The 20,033-nt window shown below is 62.2% G+C and overlaps 4 protein-coding genes across 11 annotated transcripts; 2 read left to right on the forward strand and 2 right to left on the reverse strand.

The window, feature by feature from the left end:
• The first annotated feature begins 386 nt into the window (after positions 1-386).
• PITHD1 (PITH domain containing 1) lies at positions 387-2,405 on the forward strand. Its single transcript, XM_058819707.1, has 6 exons — positions 387-581; positions 1,149-1,192; positions 1,315-1,392; positions 1,513-1,617; positions 1,876-1,984; positions 2,153-2,405. The coding sequence occupies exons 1-6, from the start codon at positions 399-401 to the stop codon at positions 2,252-2,254; spliced, it is 621 nt and encodes a 206-aa protein (XP_058675690.1). The 5' UTR covers positions 387-398; the 3' UTR covers positions 2,255-2,405.
• A 152-nt stretch (positions 2,406-2,557) lies between these two features.
• LYPLA2 (lysophospholipase 2) lies at positions 2,558-10,172 on the forward strand. Of its 2 annotated transcripts, none has more exons than XM_058819705.1 (10): positions 2,558-2,694; positions 5,062-5,165; positions 6,069-6,100; positions 6,701-6,766; positions 7,088-7,135; positions 7,300-7,370; positions 7,593-7,666; positions 7,771-7,872; positions 7,990-8,166; positions 8,629-10,172. In XM_058819705.1, exons 2-10 carry the CDS (start codon positions 5,088-5,090, stop codon positions 8,677-8,679), a joined length of 699 nt encoding a protein of 232 aa, XP_058675688.1. In that variant the 5' UTR covers positions 2,558-2,694; positions 5,062-5,087; the 3' UTR covers positions 8,680-10,172. The 2 variants fall into 2 exon arrangements, with proteins under 2 accessions (XP_058675688.1, XP_058675689.1); XM_058819706.1 differs by lacking the exon at positions 2,558-2,694 and adding an exon at positions 2,990-3,059.
• Positions 10,173-10,443: 271 nt separating this feature from the next.
• GALE (UDP-galactose-4-epimerase) lies at positions 10,444-14,275 on the reverse strand. Of its 3 annotated transcripts, XM_058819704.1 has the most exons (11): positions 13,416-14,275; positions 13,225-13,340; positions 12,883-12,996; positions 12,596-12,772; positions 12,397-12,510; positions 12,251-12,317; positions 12,078-12,163; positions 11,890-11,967; positions 11,681-11,795; positions 11,515-11,604; positions 10,444-11,379 (listed from the first exon to the last, which is right to left on the reverse strand). In XM_058819704.1, exons 1-10 carry the CDS (start codon positions 13,534-13,536, stop codon positions 11,549-11,551), a joined length of 1,044 nt encoding a protein of 347 aa, XP_058675687.1. In that variant the 5' UTR covers positions 13,537-14,275; the 3' UTR covers positions 10,444-11,379; positions 11,515-11,548. The 3 variants fall into 3 exon arrangements, with proteins under 3 accessions (XP_058675687.1, XP_058675686.1, XP_058675685.1); XM_058819703.1 differs by having other exon boundaries at positions 10,444-11,604; XM_058819702.1 differs by having other exon boundaries at positions 10,444-11,604; positions 11,681-11,812.
• A 990-nt stretch (positions 14,276-15,265) lies between these two features.
• Positions 15,266-19,988, reverse strand: HMGCL (3-hydroxy-3-methylglutaryl-CoA lyase). Of its 5 annotated transcripts, none has more exons than XM_058820023.1 (9): positions 19,866-19,988; positions 19,140-19,229; positions 18,827-18,934; positions 18,395-18,490; positions 17,731-17,879; positions 17,374-17,437; positions 16,710-16,898; positions 16,350-16,475; positions 15,266-16,097 (listed from the first exon to the last, which is right to left on the reverse strand). In XM_058820023.1, exons 1-9 carry the CDS (start codon positions 19,926-19,928, stop codon positions 15,996-15,998), a joined length of 987 nt encoding a protein of 328 aa, XP_058676006.1. In that variant the 5' UTR covers positions 19,929-19,988; the 3' UTR covers positions 15,266-15,995. The 5 variants fall into 5 exon arrangements, with proteins under 5 accessions (XP_058676006.1, XP_058676007.1, XP_058676011.1 ...); XM_058820024.1 differs by lacking the exon at positions 19,866-19,988 and adding an exon at positions 19,658-19,705; XM_058820028.1 differs by lacking the exon at positions 19,866-19,988 and adding an exon at positions 19,451-19,469.
• Between the last annotated feature and the right edge of the window lie 45 nt (positions 19,989-20,033).

Here is a 20,033-nt window from a genome sequence, read left to right on the forward strand (position 1 = left end):
CCTGCGCTGTTTGGAACGATCCCCGCGGATAACAGGGCCGGAGCCTTTCTGGGAAAGCAGCTTCGCCATTCCCCGGGCGGGGCGGGGCCACCGAGACCCCTCCCCGGGACCACCGGGACCCCTCCCCGGTATCAGCGGGCGGATCACGGGCTCAGCACGTGCAGAGCCAGACCCCGCCCCATATGGGCGTGACTACAACACAACGGACCAATCACCGGCCTGTGTGGGCGTGGCTATGTACACGGCGGCGTATCTAATTAACATGTGCGGTGACGTCAGGGAGATGGGCGCGGCCTACGAGCAATATAGGCGTGGTTTAGATGACAGAGGGGCGTGTCCTGAGGCGCTGTGGGCGTGTCTGGGCGCCGCGCATGCGCGCTGGCGGTGGCGGCGCGGCCATGGCGCACGGGCACGGGCCCGGCCGGTGCCGCTGCTGCGGGGAGGAGGCGGCGGAGCGCGGCGCGGCCTGGGGGCTCTACCTGCGCATCGACCGGCAGCGCCTGCAGTGCCTCAACGAGCGCCGCGAGGGCTCCGGAGCCACCGTGTTCCGGCCCTGGGAGGAGCGCGGGGACCGCTCGCAGGTGGGACGGGGAGCTGGGCCCGGGGAGCGGGGCGGACACCGGGGCACCGAGGGGATCCTGCCCTCGGCTCGGCCCCAGGGAGGCTCAGCTGAGCGCGGTGTACGGGCCTGGGCCGCTCAGGGCGGGAGGAGCTGCCGGAGGGGGTCACAAAGATGGTTTGGGGTCTGGAGGAGGGAAGCTGAGAGGGGACCCCACAAACCCGTAAAATATCCCCAAGGGTGTCAGAGGACAGTGCCAAACTCCGTTCAGGGACAGGACGAGGAGCGATGGCCATAAAATAAACCACAACGAGTTCCACCTCAACGTGAGGAAGAACTTGCCACGAGGGTGGCAGAGCCCTGGAACAGCTGCCCAGGGAGGGCTGGAGTCTCCCTCTGGGGACATCCCCAACCCACCTGGACGTGTCCCTGTGTCACCCGGTGACATCTCCAGAGTCCCTTCCAATGCTAAACATTCTGGGATTCTCTGAGCAAGAGAATCAGGGCCCCCTAAACCCCTCTGGGGTGATCCCTCCAGCTGTCCCCAGCACCCCCTGCACACCCCTGACCTGCTCTTCTCTGTCCCCAGTTTGTGGAAAGCGACGATGACGAGGAGCTGCTCTTCAACATCCCGTGAGTTCCATCCCCTGGCACGGCCCTGGCTGCTGCCAGGGCTCCTTCCTTCCCTGGGGCTGCCTGGAGGGCACAGGGGTGAGCTCTGTGTGTCTGAGCAGCCTGGCCGTGTGTCTGGGCAGGTTCACGGGCAGTGTGAAGTTGAAAGGAGTCATTGTGATGGGCGAGGACGACGGGACGCACCCGGCTGAGATGAGGCTGTGAGTAAAACCAGCTCCCCTCCTCACAGGGGACACCGAATAAACCCATTTCTCTTAATGGATGGAATCCAATTAGCTGACCTGCTGTTAATTGCTCCCTGTGTGTCCCTGTCCTGCCAGGTTCAGGAACATTCCTCACATGTCCTTTGATGACACAGCCAAGGAGCCAGAGCAGACCTTCAGCCTGAGCCGGGATCCCCTGGGAGAGCTGGAATATCCCACCAAGTAGGAGCCGTTCCCTGGGTCCCGGGGGCTGCTCCTGCCTGCCACAGGAGCCCTGCCCACACCTGGGGCAGGGGCAGCACAGGGCAGAGCCTCCCAGCTGCCCTCGGGGGGATTTATCCCCCCAGCTTTGTCCTGCCCAGAGCCTGGGGCAGGAATTCCTGGGGTGCAGGATCACCCTGGTGTGAGGGAACCCCCCTTGCTGGGCTCAGGGCAGGTGCAGGAGCAGCAGCTCTGGTCTCAGGGTGTGTTTTCCTGCAGAATCGCCCGTTTCTCCAACGTTCACCACCTCTCCATGCACTTCCCAAAGAACTTCGGAGCTGAGACAACCAAGATTTTTTATATCGGCCTGAAGGGGGAGTGGACGGAGGTGAGTGAGAGCAGAGAGAGCCCAGAGTGTGGGAGGGGCTGGAATTCTGCTTTTCCCCTCTGGAATTCTGCTTTTCCCCTCTGGAATTCTGCCGTTCCCCGTGGAATTCTGCTTTTCCCCTCTGGAATTCTGCTTTTCCCGGATTTTAAGCGTCCCGTCTCCACCCAGGCTCATCGCCACGAAGTCACCATCTGCAACTACGAAGCCTCGGCGAACCCGGCCGACCACAAGCTGGAACAGATCACCCCCCAGACTCACTTCATCTCCTAACGGGGCACGACCGGAGCACCGGGGCTGTGGGACGGACACGGCGCGGTCGCTGCGAGGCATCCCGGGGGCGGCGGGGCCGCTCTGGAGGCTGCACCGAGCCGTGTGCGGGGCCGGTACCGGCCGTGACTGACAATAAACACGCTGCGGTGCAGAGCTGTGCGCTGTCCGTCCCGTGTGCGCGGGTGGCACCGGCGGGGAGAGCGGCGGGGGCCTCCTGTCCCCGTGACCCATCGTCCGCGGGGTGCAGGGCGGGACCGGGCCGTGTCACCGATAATCCCCGAGGGCCCGGCCGCGGTTCCGAGCGCGCCCCGGTGCCCGTTTCCATCATGGCCGCCCGGTCGCTCCCGCTGTGTGTGCGTCACTTCCGCCGCGCAGCCGGAAGTTCCTGTGGGAGCGCGTCGGGGGAGCCGCGAGGAGCGCGCGCGCCGGGCCCGGGAGAGGTGCGGGGAGTGGGGGGGGCGGCACGTACCACCGGGCACTGCGGGGGGGGGCTGGGGGTGCGCAGCCGGGCGGCGGCGCGGCGGGGGGGCCGTACCACTGCTGTGGGACGAGGGGGGGACATTCCGTGAGGGCCGCGGGGATGGGGGGGGGCGGCGGGGCCTTTAACGGGGATTAACGGCGGTGCGCGGACGCGGTTCTGGCTCGGTGGGCCTCGGTGAGATAATGGGGCTGCGACTTTCCGCCCCCGGGGCCTCGCAGCCTGCAGGGAGCTCCGGTTCTGGCGGAACACCGGGGATCCCGCCTCCATCGCTGCAGCCCCCGCTGGATTCCGCTCCCCGCGGGCCCGGGGAGAGGCTGAGGCACGGTAATTAACGCTAATTAACATCCGGTGGCACCGGTGGGTGCGACACGGCGGGATCGGACCCAGATTCACCTCCTGGCTCTGTTTGTGCCATTACACCCACACGGGCACGGCTGAGGGGATTCATCCCCATTGTGCTCCCTCCAGGAGCGGGGCAGGAGCATCCCAGGCAGGGATTGCCTGCAGGAATTTTGGGATTCCCATGAGGAATTTTTTTGGGATTCCCATGAGGAATTTTTTGGGATTCCCAGGAGGAATGTTTGGGGATCCCAGTAGGAAGTTTTTGGGGTTCCCAGGAGAAATGTTTGGGATTCCCAAGAGGAATGCTTGGGGTTCCCAGCAGGAATGTTTGGGGATTCTCATGAGGAATGTGTGGCGATTCCCAGCAGGAATGTGTGGTGATCCCCAGCAGGAATGTTTGGGGGTCCCAGTAGGAATTTTTTGGGGTTCCCAGGAGGAATTTTGGGATTCCTAAGAGGAATGTTTGGGGTTCCCTGCAGGAATGTTTGGGGCTTCTCGTGACAAATGTGTGGTAATTCCCAGGACAAATGTTTGGGGTTCTCAGGAGGAATGTGTGGCGATTCCCAGCAGGAATTTTTTGGGGTTCCCGGCCGGAATTTCAGGGTTTCCAGCAGTAATTCCAGCAGGAATGTCTGGGGCATCTCTAAGCATCCCGTGTTTCCCAGCAAGCAGAGTGTCCCATCCCTGCCAGGGGACAGTGCTGTTATTCCTGGCTGTCCCTCATCTCCCTGGCAGGTTTTTGGCAGCTGTGGTTTCTCTCCTGGCCGCTTGTTTTGCCCCTGGAGTGCACGTGGGCCGTGGGGCTGTGTCAGATCCGGGGAGCTGCTCTGTTCCCGGTGGTTTTGTTTTTATTTGAGTGGGGAAGCCGCTGACGAGCAGTGGGTGGAACGAGTCGGGCAGGTCCTGGCCGGGCTGGCAGACACAGCAGGCTGTTTCTCCTGGGTAAGGCTGGCTGCTGGCACTCTGGGGGAGCTTTGGGGTGATCTGGGATGGTGGGGCAGAGTGCGATGAGGAAAGGATGGGGACAGGACCTCGGGAGAGGCTGGAGCTGTGCCAGGGCAGGTTTAGGTTGGATTTCAGGGAAAGGTTTTCCCTCAGAGGGTGCCAGAATTCCAGGAGTGTTTGGGCACCACCCCAGGGATGCTCAGGATGGGTTGTTGGGGGGTTTGTGCAGGGTTTGGGGAGGGATGGATGATCCTTGATCCCTTCCAGCTCGGGATGTTCTGTGATGGTGCTCTGGAGGCTGATCCTGTTCCTGGGGGATAAAGGCAGTGCCCTAAACAAGCTCTGATCTAATTAGTGCTGCTGGCCAGTGGGGTCAGGGCACCGTGGGAGCTGTGATTTGTGATGTGTTGGAGCTGTTGTGGCTGAGGGCTGGGTGCTCTGTGGGATCTGGCAGTGACAGGACAGCAGTGCTGACCCTGCCTGCTGCCCCGGGCAGCCACAAGGCTGTCTCCCATCACTGGGGGGGCTCAGAGCAGCTCCCAGTGCTCTGCTTCATCCTCAACAGCCCCATAAAGCAGGGCTGGACCTTTGTGGGTGCAGCAGAGCCTGTTCTGTGTGCCGAGGGTTTCCTGCTTCCCGCTGGGAGCAGATGTGGGTCAGGCTCCTGCCCAGCTCAGGGAAGGATGCAGGGATGCTGAGGCTGGGCTGCCTGACCTGCAGAGATGAGGGAAGGGTGAAGGGATGCTGAGGCTGGGCTGTTTTGACCACCCTCTGCCCACGCTGGTGCAGCCACAGGAACAACTTTGGCTCTGAGCTGTAATTTCCATTTCCAGGCTAATTTTAACACTTCCAGCACCCCACGCGTGGAGCCTTGGCTGCTCCTGACTCTCCAGCACTGCCAGGCCACACCGTGGGGTGTTCCACAGCAGACTGCTCTTTATTTTCTTCCAAACAGCTGCTCCTGTGGGCGCAGCAGCTGCCAAAGGGGGTGGGAGGTTTGTTGTTTGTTTTCCTGCCTCACCCCAGGCTGTGCCCGCAGGTGCCAGTGCTCACCCCTCTCGGTGTATGTGTGGTAACAACATGTCTGTCCCCCTCCTCGCCGACGCTGTCACCGTGTCAGGGGCAGAGCGGGAGACCGCCGCGGTAAGGGCTGCCCTTCCCTTCCCTTCCCTTCCCTTCCCTTCCCTTCCCTTCCCTTCCCTTCCCTTCCCTTCCCTTCCCTTCCCTTCCCTTCCCTTCCCTTCCCTTCCCTTCCCTTCCCTTCCCTTCCCTTCCCTTCCCTTCCCTTCCCTTCCCTTCCCTTCCCTTCCCTTCCCTTCCCTTCCCTTCCCTTCCCTTCCCTTCCCTTCCCTTCCCTTCCCTTCCCTTCCCTTCCCTTCCCTTGGCTCTGTGCTGTCTGCTCCAGGGTGGGAGCTCAGCTTGTCAAGGCACTGGGGTTTAAGCTTTTAAAAGCAAATCTCCCAAAGGAGCCCCCCACTCTGTCCTTCCCTGGGGTTGCAGGCTGCCTCCCTCTGCTCCCCGAGGTTTAGGGGTTGCTGGAGCCTGAGATGAAAAGCGTGGGGAGGTGGATTTGTGAGGCCTTGGTGATACAGGGGAGGAATTGCTCCCTGGGAGGGTGGGCAGGCCCTGGCCCAGGTGCCCAGAGCAGCTGGGGCTGCCCCTGGCAGTGCCCAGGCCAGGTTGGATGGGGCTGGGAGTACCCCGGGACAGTGGAGGTGTCCCTGCCATGGCAGGGGTGGCACTGGAGGGGCTTTCAGATCCCTTCCAGCCCATTCTGGGGTTCAGGCTGGGTCTGTGCTCTGGTGCCATCCTGGTGGGATGATCTGTCACTCCCTGTCCCTGTGTGTGCAGAGGAGTTGGGACCTGCCCGTGGCAGCTCTGTGGCAGAGGATGACTCCACATCCCTGACCCACCCATCCGCTGCTCCACGCTCATTTCAGCCTCTTCCAGTGGGTGACTAAGTGTCCATTTGCCACCTCCCTGCAGCCCAGCCCAGCCCTCTGTGACTCTCACACCAGCTAATTCCCTTCCTTCTGTGTTTAACAGGTCATTTTCCTCCATGGCCTTGGAGACACGGGGTGAGTGTCCCTGAGCTGGCTCTGCCTGGGATGTGTGGATGCCAGATGCAGATCCTGCCCTTTTGCTGCTGCTGTTTTCCCTCAGGGCACCTCCAGGATCTGTGTGGGGCTTTGGGCTGGGGTCTGCAGCCCCTCCTGCACCACCAGCCTGGCAGGGAATGGCAGGGAATTGCTGCTGCCAGAGCTGGCTGCTCTTAAATATTCATGATCGCGGCAGCCTGGCAGCCCCCCACCCCCCGCGGGTGGATTTCGTGTTCGTGCTGCCTTGGGGATTGCTGATAAGCACTGCTGATAAGCACTGCAGCTCTTCCAGGGCTGGCAGCTGGGCTGGGCCTGCACCAGGGCATCTCTGCTCTGCAAGGCCACCTCGGGGTCCCATGGTGGTGACAAAGGGCTCACCCTTGTCCAGGGGATTCCCTCCTCCCTGTCCTCCCTGCCTGCAGCTTTGGGGCTTTGTGGTCTCCCCCCAGATGGGATCAGTTCTGGGAGGGTTTCAGGGGGGGTTCAGGCTGATGGAAGCTCAGGGGAGGGTTTGGGGGGCAGCAGGGTTTGGGAAAATGGCTCAGACAAGCCTTAGATTAATCTCCTGTCCCTCCCCAGGCACAGCTGGGCCGATGCTCTGTCCTCCATCCGCCTCCCCTACGTGAAGTACATCTGCCCTCACGCGTGAGTGCTGCCCTGGGGGGTTCTTGGGGGGCTTCTTGGGGGTCCCTGAGGCTGCCAGGGCTGCTGGGGAAGGCCTGAGGCCAGCAGGGCTGCCCAGCTCTGCTGCCATGGTCAGCTCCTGCTCCGTGTTCCCACACAGTGAGCAGCACCAGAGGCTCTTTTCTTTCCTGTCTTGTTCATCCCTGGTGGCTGCAGGGAGAGCTCTGGAGCTCCCAGTGCATCCCTGCTCAGGCAGGAGGGGGCTCAGCAGGGAGGGGAGAGGTCTCAGCCTTCCTGCTCCCCTCAGACTTGAGCTCAACCACCCCAAATGTTCCTCCACAGGCCCCGGATCCCGGTGACCCTCAACATGAAGATGGTGATGCCCTCCTGGTCAGTGCTGTGGGGGACAGGCCTGGGTGGGACCCTTTTGTGGAGTGAGAGGGATGGGGGACAAAATCCACTGCCCTGTGGGGAAGGGCAGAGCCCCCCAGCTCCTGCCTCCCCACACTCGGGGTGCTGGGAGAGGCTTTGGCTGACCCTGCCGCTTCCCCCAGGTTTGACCTGATGGGACTGACTCCAGATGCACCTGAGGATGAGGCTGGGATCAAGAAAGCTGCAGAAAACAGTAAGGAGCTCTGTGAGGGGAGGTGCTGAGCTGCTGTGTGCCTCTCCCTCGCTGTGGCTGCAGCAGGAGTCTTCCTTCCACCTCTCCTTTGTTTCTGCTGGCCTGTGATCCCAGCAAACTTTCCCCTGGCACCTCCCTGTCCCTGATGTGCACCCTGAAGCTTGGGGTGATGCTTTCCAGCCCTTTCCCCTTCCACTCACCCATTTCTACATCTCCTTGCAGTTAAAGCAATCATCGAGCACGAGATGAAGAACGGGATCCCCCCCAACCGCATCATCCTGGGAGGCTTCTCACAGGTGAGGGTCCCCAGTTCCCGCTCCACCTGTCACAGGGTGTGAGCTGGCCCTGGGGGTGTCCCTGCACCCCAGTGGGTCCCAGTGAGTGCCTGTTCCCCCTGCAGGGCGGTGCCTTGTCGCTGTACACGGCTCTGACGTGCCAGCACCAGCTGGCCGGCATCGTGGCGCTCAGCTGCTGGCTCCCGCTGCACAAGGCCTTCCCCCAGGTACCCCTGCCCTGGGCACGCCCCTCCCTCACCAGGAGGGCTCCGCTGGCTCGTGTTGGGGACACAGAGCACGGTTGGTGCCCCCTCACCCGAGTGTCCCCTCCCTCCTTTTGGCAGGCAGCGAACAACGGCGTGAACAAGGACATCGCCATCCTGCAGTGCCACGGGGAGCTGGACCCCATGATCCCCGTGCGCTTCGGGGCCCTCACGGCCGAGAAGCTCAAGTCTGTGGTCACCCCCACCAAGGTGCAGTTCAAAACCTTCCCTGGAGTGATGCACAGTTCCTGTCCTCAGGTCAGTGCTGGGGGTGGTGATCAGTGATGGGCCCCTGGGAATGGCCTGGAGCTGTGCCAGGGGAGGGCCGGAGTGCATTTCAGGGAAAAGTTCTTCCCCCAGAGGGTGCTGGCACTGCCCAGGCTCCCCAGGGAATGGGAGTGTTTGGATAGCACTGCCAGGGATGCCCAGGGTGGGATTGTTGGGGGGTCTGGGCAGGGCTGGGCTGTGAATCCTTGTGGGTCCCTTTCCTTTGGGATCTTTGGGACCAACCCCAGCACTGCAGGTCAGGCAGGGTTGGGAACACATGAGATATACTTGCTCTGGGAGGGTACAGAGCCCTATCCTGGCCTTGGGGAGATGCAGAGCCCCGAGCCCCGTTCCCTGGGCGCATCCCAGCCTTTGGGGAGCCCCGTTCCCCGTTCCCGGGGCCCAGCCCGCCCTTGGGGCAGCCCCGGTGTGACGGCCGTGCGCCGCCCGCAGGAGATGATGGCGGTGAAGGAGTTCATCGAGAAGCTGCTGCCCCGGATCTGAGCCGAGCCCCTCGGGACGGTCGCAGGGGAGGGTGCCGAGGTGTCCCCGTGCCCCGCCCGCTGCCAACGGAAGCCATGGCCCCCCCAGCGCACCTCCCGCACCCCCCGTGCCCGCGCCCTGCACCGCGTCCCCCGGCCGGGGCTGCCCGGCTGTCCCGCTGCTCCCGGAGCCCACACCGGAGCTGCCTGAGGCGGGCCTGGCAGCGGCCTGTTCGCTCCTGCTCACGGGGGAAGGTCACCGTCGGCCCGGCGCCCCGCGGGGCTGGCACGGCGCGGGTGAGGTTTTGGGTTTGGGGTTTTTGTACCAGTATTAGGGCGGGACGTGCCCGGCTGCGGTGGGAGGAGCGGGGCGGGCTGGGTACCCCCGAGGCTCGGAGCTCTGCCCTGGCCTCCCTCAGGCGACTCGCGGGTTTTCAGTGAGGGCTCAGGAACCCGGGACTCCCCTGCGGGCGCCTGCAGGCCCCGGGGCGGGCTCTGCCCTGGGCTGGCACCGCCAAAGGCTGCCCGGGGCCGCGGGCAGGGTCAGCGCAGCTCCCGCACGGCCCCGCCTGTCACACACGCACACTCCCCTCAGCCATCGGGGCGGCTCTGCCCTCCTGGGATAATCACCTCCTTCCTCCTGCTCCTCCTCCTCTTGTTGCTTTTACAATCTCCATCCCGGAGGCGTCTCCCCCCCCTCCCAGCCCAGCTCTGCACCCTGGGAGCCCCAAAGCTTCGTTTACACTCACGGAGCCACCGGCCCCGTTTCAACGTCTTCTCTTGCTGCTACTCGTCCTTCCCTTTGGACTGGGGCTGCCTCGGGGAGGGGGGGTCCCTGCACCCCGGCTTTGGCTCCTGGTGCAGCTGGAAGGAGCAGCTTTGCTCCCAGCCATCATCTGAGCCTGGCTGCTGCTGTGCCCCTCCCCGTGTGCCCCCGGGGCTCACCCTGCCACCCCATGTACAATCACCTGTGGCTTGTCCCCTCTGAGTGCTGGCATCGTGCTGGGGCCCCGAATGTCTCCTCTGGGGGGGCTCCTGGCTGACCCTCCCCTCCCACAGGGCCCAGGGCAGCGGCTGTGGAGCAGCTCTGCCCTCCCCCCCTTTCCCTGGGCTGAGCCCCCTCTCGGGGCTGATCACGGCTTTTAGAGCACCCCCAGATTCCCCAGGCTGGCCCTGCTCCCCCTGCCCTGCCCCAGAGAGGTGAGGGCTGCCCTGGGGAGCTCAGCCCCAGCAGTTCTGCCCCAGCCCTGCCCCTCCTGCCCGGGCTGTGCAAAGCAATAACTGCCCTCTGGAGAGTGCAGCGTGGGGCCCACCCTGCCTGGGCCCTGGGCTTGGGCTTTGCGTTTTTGCTCCTTTTAGGAAGTGTGAAAGCAGCAGAGCTGCTGCTGGCACCAGGGGCAGCCCAGCTCTGCCCTGCCCTGGGCTCTTTCATGCTGTGTTTTAATGCTGCTGTGCCCCTGCCCCCCAGGCCTGGCTGGGGGGCACCAGAGGGTGGCAGGGGTGGGATGGCAGTGCCCTGGGGCACCAGGGGCTGGCAGGGGTTGGATGGCAGCTCCTTGGGGCTGGCAGGGGTGGGATGGCAGCTCCCTGCATTAGCAGAGGTTGGATAGCAGCTCCCTGGGGCACCAGGGGCTGCAGATGGACAGACTGACCTGTGTGACTGTGAACTGGAACCGTGTGTGACGGGGCCCGGGCCCAGCCCTGTGCAGAGCATTCCTGCTCACTCCCTGCCTGAGCAGTGCCAGGAACCCGGGAGGGAGAACGGCTTCTCTCCATTCCTTTGGGGTTTTTCTTCTGGTTTTTTTTTTTTTTTTTTCCTTTTGGGTTTGGTTTTTCTTTTGGTTATTTTTCTTCTCTCTCTTGTCTTCCTTGTACATGTTTGGGGTTTTTTTTTGTGTGTGTGTGCTCCACAGAGAACCAAGGTGAAATAAATCCTCAACTTAGCCCGGAGCTGAGCTGGCGTCATCCCTGGCCAGGCAGGATGGGAGATTTGGGGTGGAATCAGGTTCCATGAGGCCCCAGGGTGCCATTTATAGGGGCAGCAGCTCTGGCTGAGGGGAAGCAGAACAAAGCTGCCACTTAGAAAGTAGGAAAGTTTATTTTAAAAACAAATCAAAAGCTCAATTCATAAGTTATTCATCCAGCCGACAGCACACGGGGCCGGCTGCGTCATCCCTGCCCTGGGAGCTGCCAGGAATAAACAGGAGCAGTGTGGGACAGGAGGGCAGGGCTGGCTCTTGGCAGCCTTTGGCAGCCTTGGGCTGTGGGCAGTGGCTGCCACAGGAGCCCGGAGCGGGCACCCAGGGGGCTGTGGGCAGCCAGGCTGGCACAGCCCTGGGCAGGGGCTTCTCCAGCTCAGCAGGAGAGGGGGGAGATGAGATTTGGTCCCCAAAACCATGCTGGGGGAAAAGGGGGAGTGGAGGAAGCCTTGGAATGTGAGTGGTCCCTGTGGGAGGTTCCTGGTGCCTTCTCTGTGCCAGGGCAGGGGCACAGGGGCCTTGGGCTCCCCCTGAGCCAGGTGGGGCAGGAGGGAACGGTTTGGGCTCTGCTGCACTTTGGGCTCAGCAGGACTCTGCTGTCCCATGCTGGATGTCCAGGGCACAGGGAGGGCCCAGGAGCTCCCAGCCCGGGCTGGCTGCAGCCCCTGGGGGTTCCCATGGGGGTTCCAGGCCCTGGCTCTGTTCTGTGTTCGTTGTGGTTCTGCTCTGTGAGATGCAAAGACCTGGGGGATGAGGATGAGAAGGGGGGAGGCTGAGGATGCTCCAGCCTTCCTGCCCCCTGCCAGAGGCAGGAGGGGAGCTGGAAATGCCCTCCCAGGACAGTGACAGCCCTCGGGAAGGAGGCAGGGCTGGCTCACAGCATGCTGGGCTCAGCCAGCCCTCGGTCACAGCTCAGTTCTTGCTGAAGCCCGTGGGGTTCTGCAGCTGCCACCGCCACAGGTCCTCACCTGGAACGGGAGGAGGGAGGTGAGGGAGGGCAGGGGGCTGGCAGTGCCCGCTGTGCCAGGGAGGGGATGCCCTTACACATCTTGTCCAGGCCAAAGGCAGCTTTCCAGCCCAGTTCCCGCTCGGCCAGCGCGGGGTCAGCGTAGCAGGAGGCCACGTCCCCCTCGCGCCGGGCCGTGATCCGGTACTTGATCTGCAGGGAGAGCAGCACTGAGGGCTCGGGGGGTCCCAGGGGCCCTGTGGGAGCAGCTGCTGCCCCCCCTGTGCCCCTGCAGCTCTGCCCTTACCTCCCGCCCCGAGGCTTTCTCCATGGCCCGGACCATCTGCAGCACGGAGTAGCCGGTGCCTGTGCCCAGGTTGTAGATCTGGGAGGAGGATAAAGGACAGGGATCAAAGGGAGAAGGGCCAGGTGCCTTTCAGCCCCCACTGGCACCCCCACACCCCCCCTGGGCTGGCAGCACCCCGAGGTTGGCACCTTGCAGCCACAGTTCTCCTTGAGCTTCTTCAGAGCAGCGATGTGGCCCTTGGCCAGATCCACGACGTGGATGTAATCCCTGACTCCTGTGGGGATGCAGAGGGTGAGGGCAGGGCCAGGGCTCTGGGAATCCCAAACTCCCCCATGCCAACCTCCCCCATCCCCTGACGCACCCGTTCCATCGTCAGTCTTGTAGTCGTTCCCAAAGACGCTCAGGAATTCCCGGCGTCCCACTGCCACCTGCACAGAGGGACAGCCCCGTGGAGCCCCAGCACCTGTGTCCCCTCCCTGGGATGCCCGGGGGCTCTGGGGGCTCTACCTGAGCCACGTAGGGCATGAGGTTGTTGGGGATGCCCTGAGGGTCCTCCCCGATCATCCCCGACTCGTGGGCGCCGATGGGGTTGAAGTAGCGCAGGAGGACGGCGTTCCAGTCCTGGGGACACACGGACAGGGCTGCCGGGTCACCCCGTGGGGACGCAGCCAGTGTGGGGACTCAGCCCCACGGGGCAGCTCCTCACCTTCTCCGCTCTGCAGAGATCACGGATCATCTCCTCGATGAAGAACTTGGATTTGCCGTAGGGGTTGGTGCAGCCCCCCACCGGGTGATTCTCATCCAGGGGGAGGTACTTGGGATCCCCGTAGACGGTGGCAGAGCTGCTGAACACGATGTTCCTCACGCCGTGGGCCTTCATGGTCTGGGAGGAGCAATGGGCAGCGCTGATGCAGCCCTGTGCCCTGTGCCAGCCCTCCGGGGGTGCTGGCAGGGCAGGGGGAGCAGCCCGGGATCACCCCCGGCCCCTCTCACCTCCAGCAGCCCGATGGTCCCGGTGAGGTTCACTCTGTAATATTCCAGAGGCTTCTGCACCGACTCCCCCACTGCCTTGAGCCCCGCAAAGTGCATCACGGCCGAGAAGCGGTGCTGCAGGGGAACGGGCTGGGATCAGGGGCACGGTAACGGGAACGGGCTGGGACCAGGGGCAGGACAGCGGGAACGGGCTGGGATCCCCCAGGATCCCCCCGGATCCCCGGCCGGCCGGCCCGGGGCGCTCCCACAGGAGCGGGCACCGCGTTCCCTCCCTCTCCCGTGGCTCCCACCCCCTGCCAGGGTTCCCGGAGCCGCCCCGGGCCCTGCAGCTCCCGCTCGCACCTTCCTGAAGAGCTCCTGCAGCGCCGCCCGGTCCGTGATGTCGAGCTCCTGGAAGAGCAGGGGCCGGTGCGCGATCTCCTGCACCCGCCGGAGGCTCTCGGGGAGCTCCTCGGAGCCTGGGGATGATGGAGGGAGTGAGGGGCTGGAGCCGGACCCAGGCCGGGCACGGGGCCGGGCCGGGGCTGCCGTACCTCGGATGGCGTTGTGGAAGTTGTCGATGACCACGGGCTCGTAGCCCGCCTGCAGCAGCTCCAGCACGCAGTGGCTGCCGATGTAGCCGGCGCCGCCCGTCACCAGGATGGTCTCGGCCATGGCTCCTGCGGGGGAAGCGCAGAGCCGGGGTGGGCACGGCCCGGTACAGGCACGGCACGGCCCGGTACAGGCACGGCACGGCCCGGTACAGGCACGGCACGGCACGGCCAGGTCAGTGCTGCCGAGGGACGGGCGGGGCGGGCAGGGCCGGTCACACCTCCCGGATACGAGTCCGGGTTGTTCCTGTTACACCCTGGGCTCACCTGTCCCCCTCAGGGCAGCAGTTCTCGCTGTTAATGAACTCATTAACTCATTAATCAATGAATGAATTGGGGTGGTCTCCGCGGGGTACCAGCTCTGCCCTTCAGCCGCTCCCTGTTTCCCAGCCCCAGGGAGGGCTCGGGGACAGCTGGGGATACGTGTGGGACCCCCGGGACCTCCGGCCCGGGTAGGGGCGGGAGCCCCGGGAGGACCCGGCCCGGGACCGGGACATTTCCCTCCGGAGCTGCGGCCCCAACCGGAGCCCCCCAAACTCCCGGGCTGGGGAAACAGCACCGGGCTCGGTGAAAGGCAAAATATCGCGGATTTCAGCCGGGAGCGGGGACGGCCCGGGAGGAGCGGAGGGTCCCGGGGCCGAGGGGCAGAACCGGGGACCGGAATCGCTCCAGAGCGCGGGGGCGCCCCAAGCCGCGGGTGTTTGGATGTCCCTACTAAAGGCAGCAGGGCAGGGCAGCACACCCGCTCCCCTGCCCGTTCCTGCCCATCCCCCCCGGTTACCCCCCGGTCTCTCACCCGCCGCTGCCGCCGCTCCCGCTCAGCCCCGTGAGGGGCGCGGCCCCTTTAAGGCCGGGACTTGGCCCCGCCCCTCGGCGCCACGCGCACGGCTCCTCCATGGAAACGTGTCAGAGCTACGGGGCGGCGGCGGGGACAAAATTCCGCGGGGGACGGCGGCCATTGGTGCGCGCGGGAGGGGGCGGGGCCACCGCGGGGAGCTCGGTGCCGCAGCGCCCCCTGGCGGCGGGAGGAGGCCCAAACCCCGAATTACTGTCCCAAAACCCCGAATTATTGCCCCAAAACCCCGAATTACTGTCCCAAAACCCCGAATTATTGCCCCAAAACCCCGAATTATTGTCCCAAAACCCCGAATTACTGTCCCAAAACCCCGAATTATTGCCCCAAAACCCCGAATTACTGTCCCAAAACCCCAAATTACTGTCCCAAAACCCCAAATTACTGTCCCAAAACCCCGAATTATTGCCCCAAAACCCCGAATTACTGTCCCAAAACCCCGAATTATTGCCCCAAAACCCCGAATTACTGTCCCAAAACCCCAAATTACTGTCCCAAAACCCCGAATTATTGCCCCAAAACCCCGAATTACTGTCCCAAAACCCCGAATTATTGCCCCAAAACCCCGAATTACTGTCCCAAAACCCCGAATTATTGCCCCAAAACCCCGAATTATTGTCCCAAAACCCCGAATTACTGTCCCAAAACCCCGAATTATTGCCCCAAAACCCCGAATTACTGTCCCCAAACCCCGAATTACTGTCCCAAAACCCCGAATTACTGTCCCAAAACCCCGAATTATTGCCCCAAAACCCCGAATTACTGTCCCAAAATCCTGAATTACTGTCCCAAAACCCCGAATTACTGTCCCAAAATCCCTAATTATTGCCCCAAAACCCCAAATTATTGCCCCAAAATCACGAATTATTACCGCAAAACCGCAAATTATTGCCCCATTCCGCTCCATTTCTGCAGCGTTCATTAGTGAAGGTTTGGTAACTTTTTGTTACAGTTTATTGCAGTCATGTGGAGAGGAGGCACACGCAGCCTCACACCTGTCCTGGCCCTCCAAGGACAAAGTTCCCGTGCTTCTCTCCAGTCTCACAAATAAACTCCTCCATAAATTACTTTAAAAAGAGCTGGGGGCAGTTCCCAAGGACCTGAGCACCTGAGGAGTTTCACTCTCTGCTCTCAGGGTGGAGGGAATTCCTCACCCCCAGCCCACGATGGTGCAATTTCCACACACAAGAGGCACCTGGAGCCAAAGCAGCAGCCAAAGCTCCTTTGTTGGTTCAGCTGAATCAAATTTTCAGTTTAGATTATTAAATAACGTGTTTATTACTCCCGGTGTGCCAGGGTATCTTACAACAGATACACAGAGCAGCAGCACACACAGCCCTGAAGGCTGAGGGGGCCCCAGGGGAGGTTTGGGCTCAGCCTTTGGACATTTGTGGAGGGGAGAGGGGAGAAGGGACAGCCTGAGCTGGAGCTGAGCTCCAACTGCAAAATCTGTGCTCAGGGCTCTCCTGTGCCCCTCCACGTCCTCCCCTCTCCAAGGCACATGGGGACAGCCTCAAGGTCCAATAGAACACAATCTAACAGGAGATTCTCTCACTTCTTCCTAATTCTGGTGGATTTTGAGCTTCCTCTCAAATGCTGAGCCGGGAAGGAGCTCAGGTCAGACAGGAATCCCAGCCAGGGCTGGATCCAAGGAGAATTCCCACTCAGTGTCACAGTCTGCAGGAGGCCTGAGACACCTTGGAGTTGGTTTTTCTGTTCAGGGCATTGCAGATGAAGGTGCCTGTGTCCATCAGCTTCTGCAGATCCACCCCCTGCATGGCAAAGGCCCAGGACATGCCTTGAGGGACATCTCCCACCACCCCAGGGTGGCTCACACCCCATCAGCCTGGCCTTGGGCACTCCAGGGGCAGCCACAGCCGCTCTGGGCACCTGTGCCAGGCCTGCCCACCCTCCCAGGGATGTTTTCCCTGATATCCCATCTCACACTCCCCCTGTCCTGCCCCCAGCGTGCCCAGGCTGCTGCCCTGTGCAGTGCCCTGAGCAGAGCCTGAGGTGGCACTCACCGTGTGGATGCCCAGCCCGTTGAGCATGTACACCAGATCCTCTGTGGCCACGTTCCCAGAGGCTCCCTGGGCATAGGGGCACCCCCCAAGGCCGGCCACGGACGCGTCCACCACGCTCACCCCCATCTGCAAACAGAGCCCGGGGCAGGGGCTGCTCTGGGAGCACAAATCTGCAATTCCCAGCAAGCCCAAACTCCCCAAGGGCAGCTGCTCCATCCCTGGCAGTGCCCCAGGCCAGGCTGGGCGAGCTTGGAGCAGCCTGGGACAGTGGCAGATGGGCAGGGGGTGGGACAAGGTGGGATCTAAGGTCCTTTAAGGAATTCCCTTTAGAGAATTTGTGGTGCAGAGCGGGGATCCTACCTGCAGGGCCACCAGGATGTTGGCCAGGGCCTGGCCATAGGTGTCATGGCAGTGAACGGCCAGAGCCCCCACGGGCACCTCCTTCATCACCGCTGCCAGCATCTCCCTCATGGAGCCCGGGGTGCCCACGCCAATGGTGTCCCCCAGGGAGATCTCATAGCACCCCATGGAGTACATCTTCTTGGAGACCTGGGCAGGGCCAGCAGGGCATCAGAGGGCATCCTCCCCTGGACACTCCTCCTCTCCCAGACCTGATTCCTGCTGTACAAAATCCCCTGGACATCCCTGCCCTCCCAGAGCTCATTCCTGCTGTACAATCCCCTGGACATCCCTTCCATCCCAGAGCTCATTCCTGCTGTACAAAATCCCATGGACATCCCTTCCATCCCAGAGCTCATTCCTGCTGTACAATCCCCTGGACATCCCTTCCCTCCCAGAGCTCATTCCTGCTGTACAATCCCCTGGCCACTCCTCTCTGAAATTAAAAATCCAACCCCCCCTCGGTTCCCCATTTCAGCCTCTGAGGACCTGGATATTCCCTTCTATACCCCCCTTTTATCCTGGATACCCCCAGTGCCCACCTCACATCCATCAAAATCAATCAGAGCCCTCTCAGGAGTCCTGGCTGTGGGACTCTTATGAGTGACTCCTATGAGTGACTCACCTCTGCAACTTTAGCTGCAGAAATCTTCCCTTCATAGGGACATCCAAGGACACAGGAAACGTATCTGTGGTTAAAACAAACCCCAAACTTTTAGCTGGAAAAGGGCAATGGGATTCTACTGACAAATCAGTCAGTATTTGTGCACCTTCCATGTCTGCAAGATGGGAGAATCAATTTTATATTCCCGTGGCCAAAGGTTATAGGATTTCACCAATTTCTCCTTCCACGGGTGTAAAATTTGCCAAGATGAGCCCAGAGGGCTGCTGGGGGTGTGATGTGTGTACCTCCACGTGGGATGCTGGCCAAGAAAATCTGACCCCAACTGAATGAGGGTGAGCTCCAGCAGGAAGGCCTTACCCCCTGACAGGAATGCTGGCTTCCTTGGCTGCCCTCATCACCTCCTCAAACCTCTCCAGGCTCTCCTCGATGGAGCAGTTGATGTTTTTCTGGGTGAAGAGCTCGGATGCTGCCCCAAAGATCGACACCTCTTTGGCCCCTGCTGCCACCTGCAAATAGAAAATCCCAAACTGGAACCACAGCACCAGTGAGGCTGGAAAAGAGCCCTGAGATCAGCAGCTCCAAGCCTTACCCCAGCACTTAAATCAAAGCCAGGGGATTTTTCTTGTGAGGGAAATGACAAACAGAGCCCCAACTTCATGATTTCACGGCCAAGAGTTAATCCAAGGGTTTCAGAAGCATCTCTTGGTAGGGATGTCTCAAACCAGCCCATAAACACCTCCCCTTACAGAGGCTCCTCTGTTCCTAAATAAATCTGCCTTGCTTATTTAGACTTGGAGATCTCGGGGCTCTTCTCCTCCTCAATGTCTCTGTGATCTGCAATCCCTGACTGCAGCTCTCTCATTTTACAAAAGCATTTCCCCCAGACATCCCAATCCTTCCCTCAGCTCATTCTGCAGCAAAACCACCAGGACAGCCCTGAGCCTGCCTGGGAAAGGGTGAAGGCAGAGGAGCAGGGGCAGCGCAGAGCCCAGGGGGATATTGGGGTGCCCCCAGCCCTCACCGCTGCCTGGAAGCCCCTGAGGTTTGGGGTGAGCACGGGGTAACTGATCCCAGGGCATTTCCTGATGCCCTGCAGCACCTCGGTGTGATCAGCCATCTGCAAACAAAGAAATGTCCGTGAGGGTTCTGCACTTCTGCCTGCCAGAAAATCATCACTAAAATTCCTTTTTGTAAAGGGCACAGAAACGTGCAGGGATCAGAGCCTCCTAAAGCAAACAGAGCTGCAGCCTGTGAGCGGTCAGGGGTCAGCCAGGCAGGCACAAACAGAGTTTGTGGGTGACCTGCGTGTCCCTCTGCCCTGTCCAGGGTCCAAAGGGAAGCTCTGGGATGTTTTAACTCCTCCTGCCCAGTAACAGGGAGTTGGGAGCCAGCAGAACCACTGCATTGCTGCACTTTCAGAGCACAGCACTGCAAATCCTGTGTGAACACTGACCTGAGGAACCCACTTGGGGGACACGAAGCTGGTGGCCTCTATGACCTGCAGCCCTGTCTCTGACAGCATGTTGATTAAATTGATCTTCACTGGGGTGGGCACAAGATTCTAAGAAGAACAAGAAAAGAAAAATGACACAAAGTTATTATTATTTACACAGTGAACTCTTCCACCACTGAAAAATAAAAACCAGAGAATTTTCAACGTGAAAAAAGCAGCATTTAAAGAAAACCCACCCCATTGGAGGGCACAGGGGGGCGTTTGGGGGATTGGGCTGGAGAACCCCCCGGGAGGAGCCGGGAGCCGCCGTTACCTTCTCGTTCTGGAGCCCATCGCGGGGTCCCACCTCCACCACCTTCACTCGCTTCGGGTACGGCCCGCCCGCCGCCGCAGCGGCGCTCACCTGGCACGGAGGGCACGGTCAGCCGGGCCCCGGTACCGATCCCCCCACGCTGGCCCCGTCCGGGTCTGTCCCGGTGCCCTCGGTCCCTTTTCCCGCAGTTCCGATCCCCTCAGACCCTCTGCCCCCGGTGCCGATCCCCCGGTCCCTCTGTCCCAGTCCCTTTTCCCCTGTCCCCGGTGCCCCCGGTTCCGATCCCCTGGTCCTTTTTCTCCCCCGATCACCCTGTCCCGTTCCCGGTGTCCCCGGTCCCTCTGTCCCGGTTCCGATCCCCCGTTCCCGGTGTCCCCGGTCTCTCTGTCCCGGTTCCGATCCCCCGTTCCCGGTGCCCCCGGTCCCTTTGTCCCGGTTCCGATTCCCCCCGGTCTCTCTGTCCCCGTTCCCGGTGCCCCCGATGCCCCTGCCCGGTTCCCGGTGCCCCGGTCCCTCACGGGCCGCAGCGATCCCGCCCAGCGGGGCAGGAGCCGCCGCGCCGCCATGTCCGCCGCGCTCACGTGACCGCACACGCCCCCGGCACGTGACATCACCGGGGGCGCGCCACCGGGGGCGTGGCCGCTGCGGTCACGTGAGCGCAGCCGCACGTGGCACCGCCGCCGTCCCCTCCGTCCCCGGTCCCGCCCGCAGCCCCGGTCCCGGTACCTGTCCCTGTCCCTGTCCCCAGGCGCCGTCCCGCGGCGCGCAGCCCGTGTCACAGCGCGGCATCTTCCCCTGCGCCTCTGCCCCGCCGCCGCGCCCGCCGCGCCCTTATAGCGGGGCTTTGCCGGTGCCCGGTGCGCCGAGTAAACACCGAGCTGTTTGTTTGGGGCG

Source organism: Ammospiza caudacuta, chromosome 25 (genome assembly GCF_027887145.1).
Source record: "Ammospiza caudacuta isolate bAmmCau1 chromosome 25, bAmmCau1.pri, whole genome shotgun sequence".
Taxonomy (NCBI): domain Eukaryota; kingdom Metazoa; phylum Chordata; class Aves; order Passeriformes; family Passerellidae; genus Ammospiza; species Ammospiza caudacuta.

Bases quoted from the DNA above. Each gene is read 5' to 3' on its own strand.
- PITHD1 (XM_058819707.1), top strand. From the start codon at position 399: ATGGCGCACGGGCACGGGCCCGGCCGGTGCCGCTGCTGCGGGGAGGAG. The intron at 1,193-1,314 runs GTGAGTTCCATC...GTGTCTGGGCAG, and splicing joins GAGCTGCTCTTCAACATCCC to GTTCACGGGCAGTGTGAAGT. The intron at 1,985-2,152 runs GTGAGTGAGAGC...GTCTCCACCCAG, and splicing joins TGAAGGGGGAGTGGACGGAG to GCTCATCGCCACGAAGTCAC.
- GALE (XM_058819702.1), bottom strand. From the start codon at position 13,536: ATGGCCGAGACCATCCTGGTGACGGGCGGCGCCGGCTACATCGGCAGC. The intron at 13,341-13,415 runs GTACGGCAGCCC...CATCATCCCCAG, and splicing joins CTTCCACAACGCCATCCGAG to GCTCCGAGGAGCTCCCCGAG. The intron at 12,318-12,396 runs GTAGAGCCCCCA...CCCTCTGTGCAG, and splicing joins TCATGCCCTACGTGGCTCAG to GTGGCAGTGGGACGCCGGGA.
- LYPLA2 (XM_058819705.1), top strand. From the start codon at position 5,088: ATGTGTGGTAACAACATGTCTGTCCCCCTCCTCGCCGACGCTGTCACC. The intron at 5,166-6,068 runs GTAAGGGCTGCC...TGTGTTTAACAG, and splicing joins CAGAGCGGGAGACCGCCGCG to GTCATTTTCCTCCATGGCCT. The intron at 7,667-7,770 runs GTGAGGGTCCCC...TTCCCCCTGCAG, and splicing joins TCCTGGGAGGCTTCTCACAG to GGCGGTGCCTTGTCGCTGTA.
- HMGCL (XM_058820023.1), bottom strand. From the start codon at position 19,928: ATGCCGCGCTGTGACACGGGCTGCGCGCCGCGGGACGGCGCCTGGGGA. The intron at 18,491-18,826 runs GTCAGTGTTCAC...CTTTGTTTGCAG, and splicing joins CCCCCAAGTGGGTTCCTCAG to ATGGCTGATCACACCGAGGT. The intron at 17,880-18,394 runs GTGAGGGCTGGG...TTCTATTTGCAG, and splicing joins TCAGGGGCTTCCAGGCAGCG to GTGGCAGCAGGGGCCAAAGA.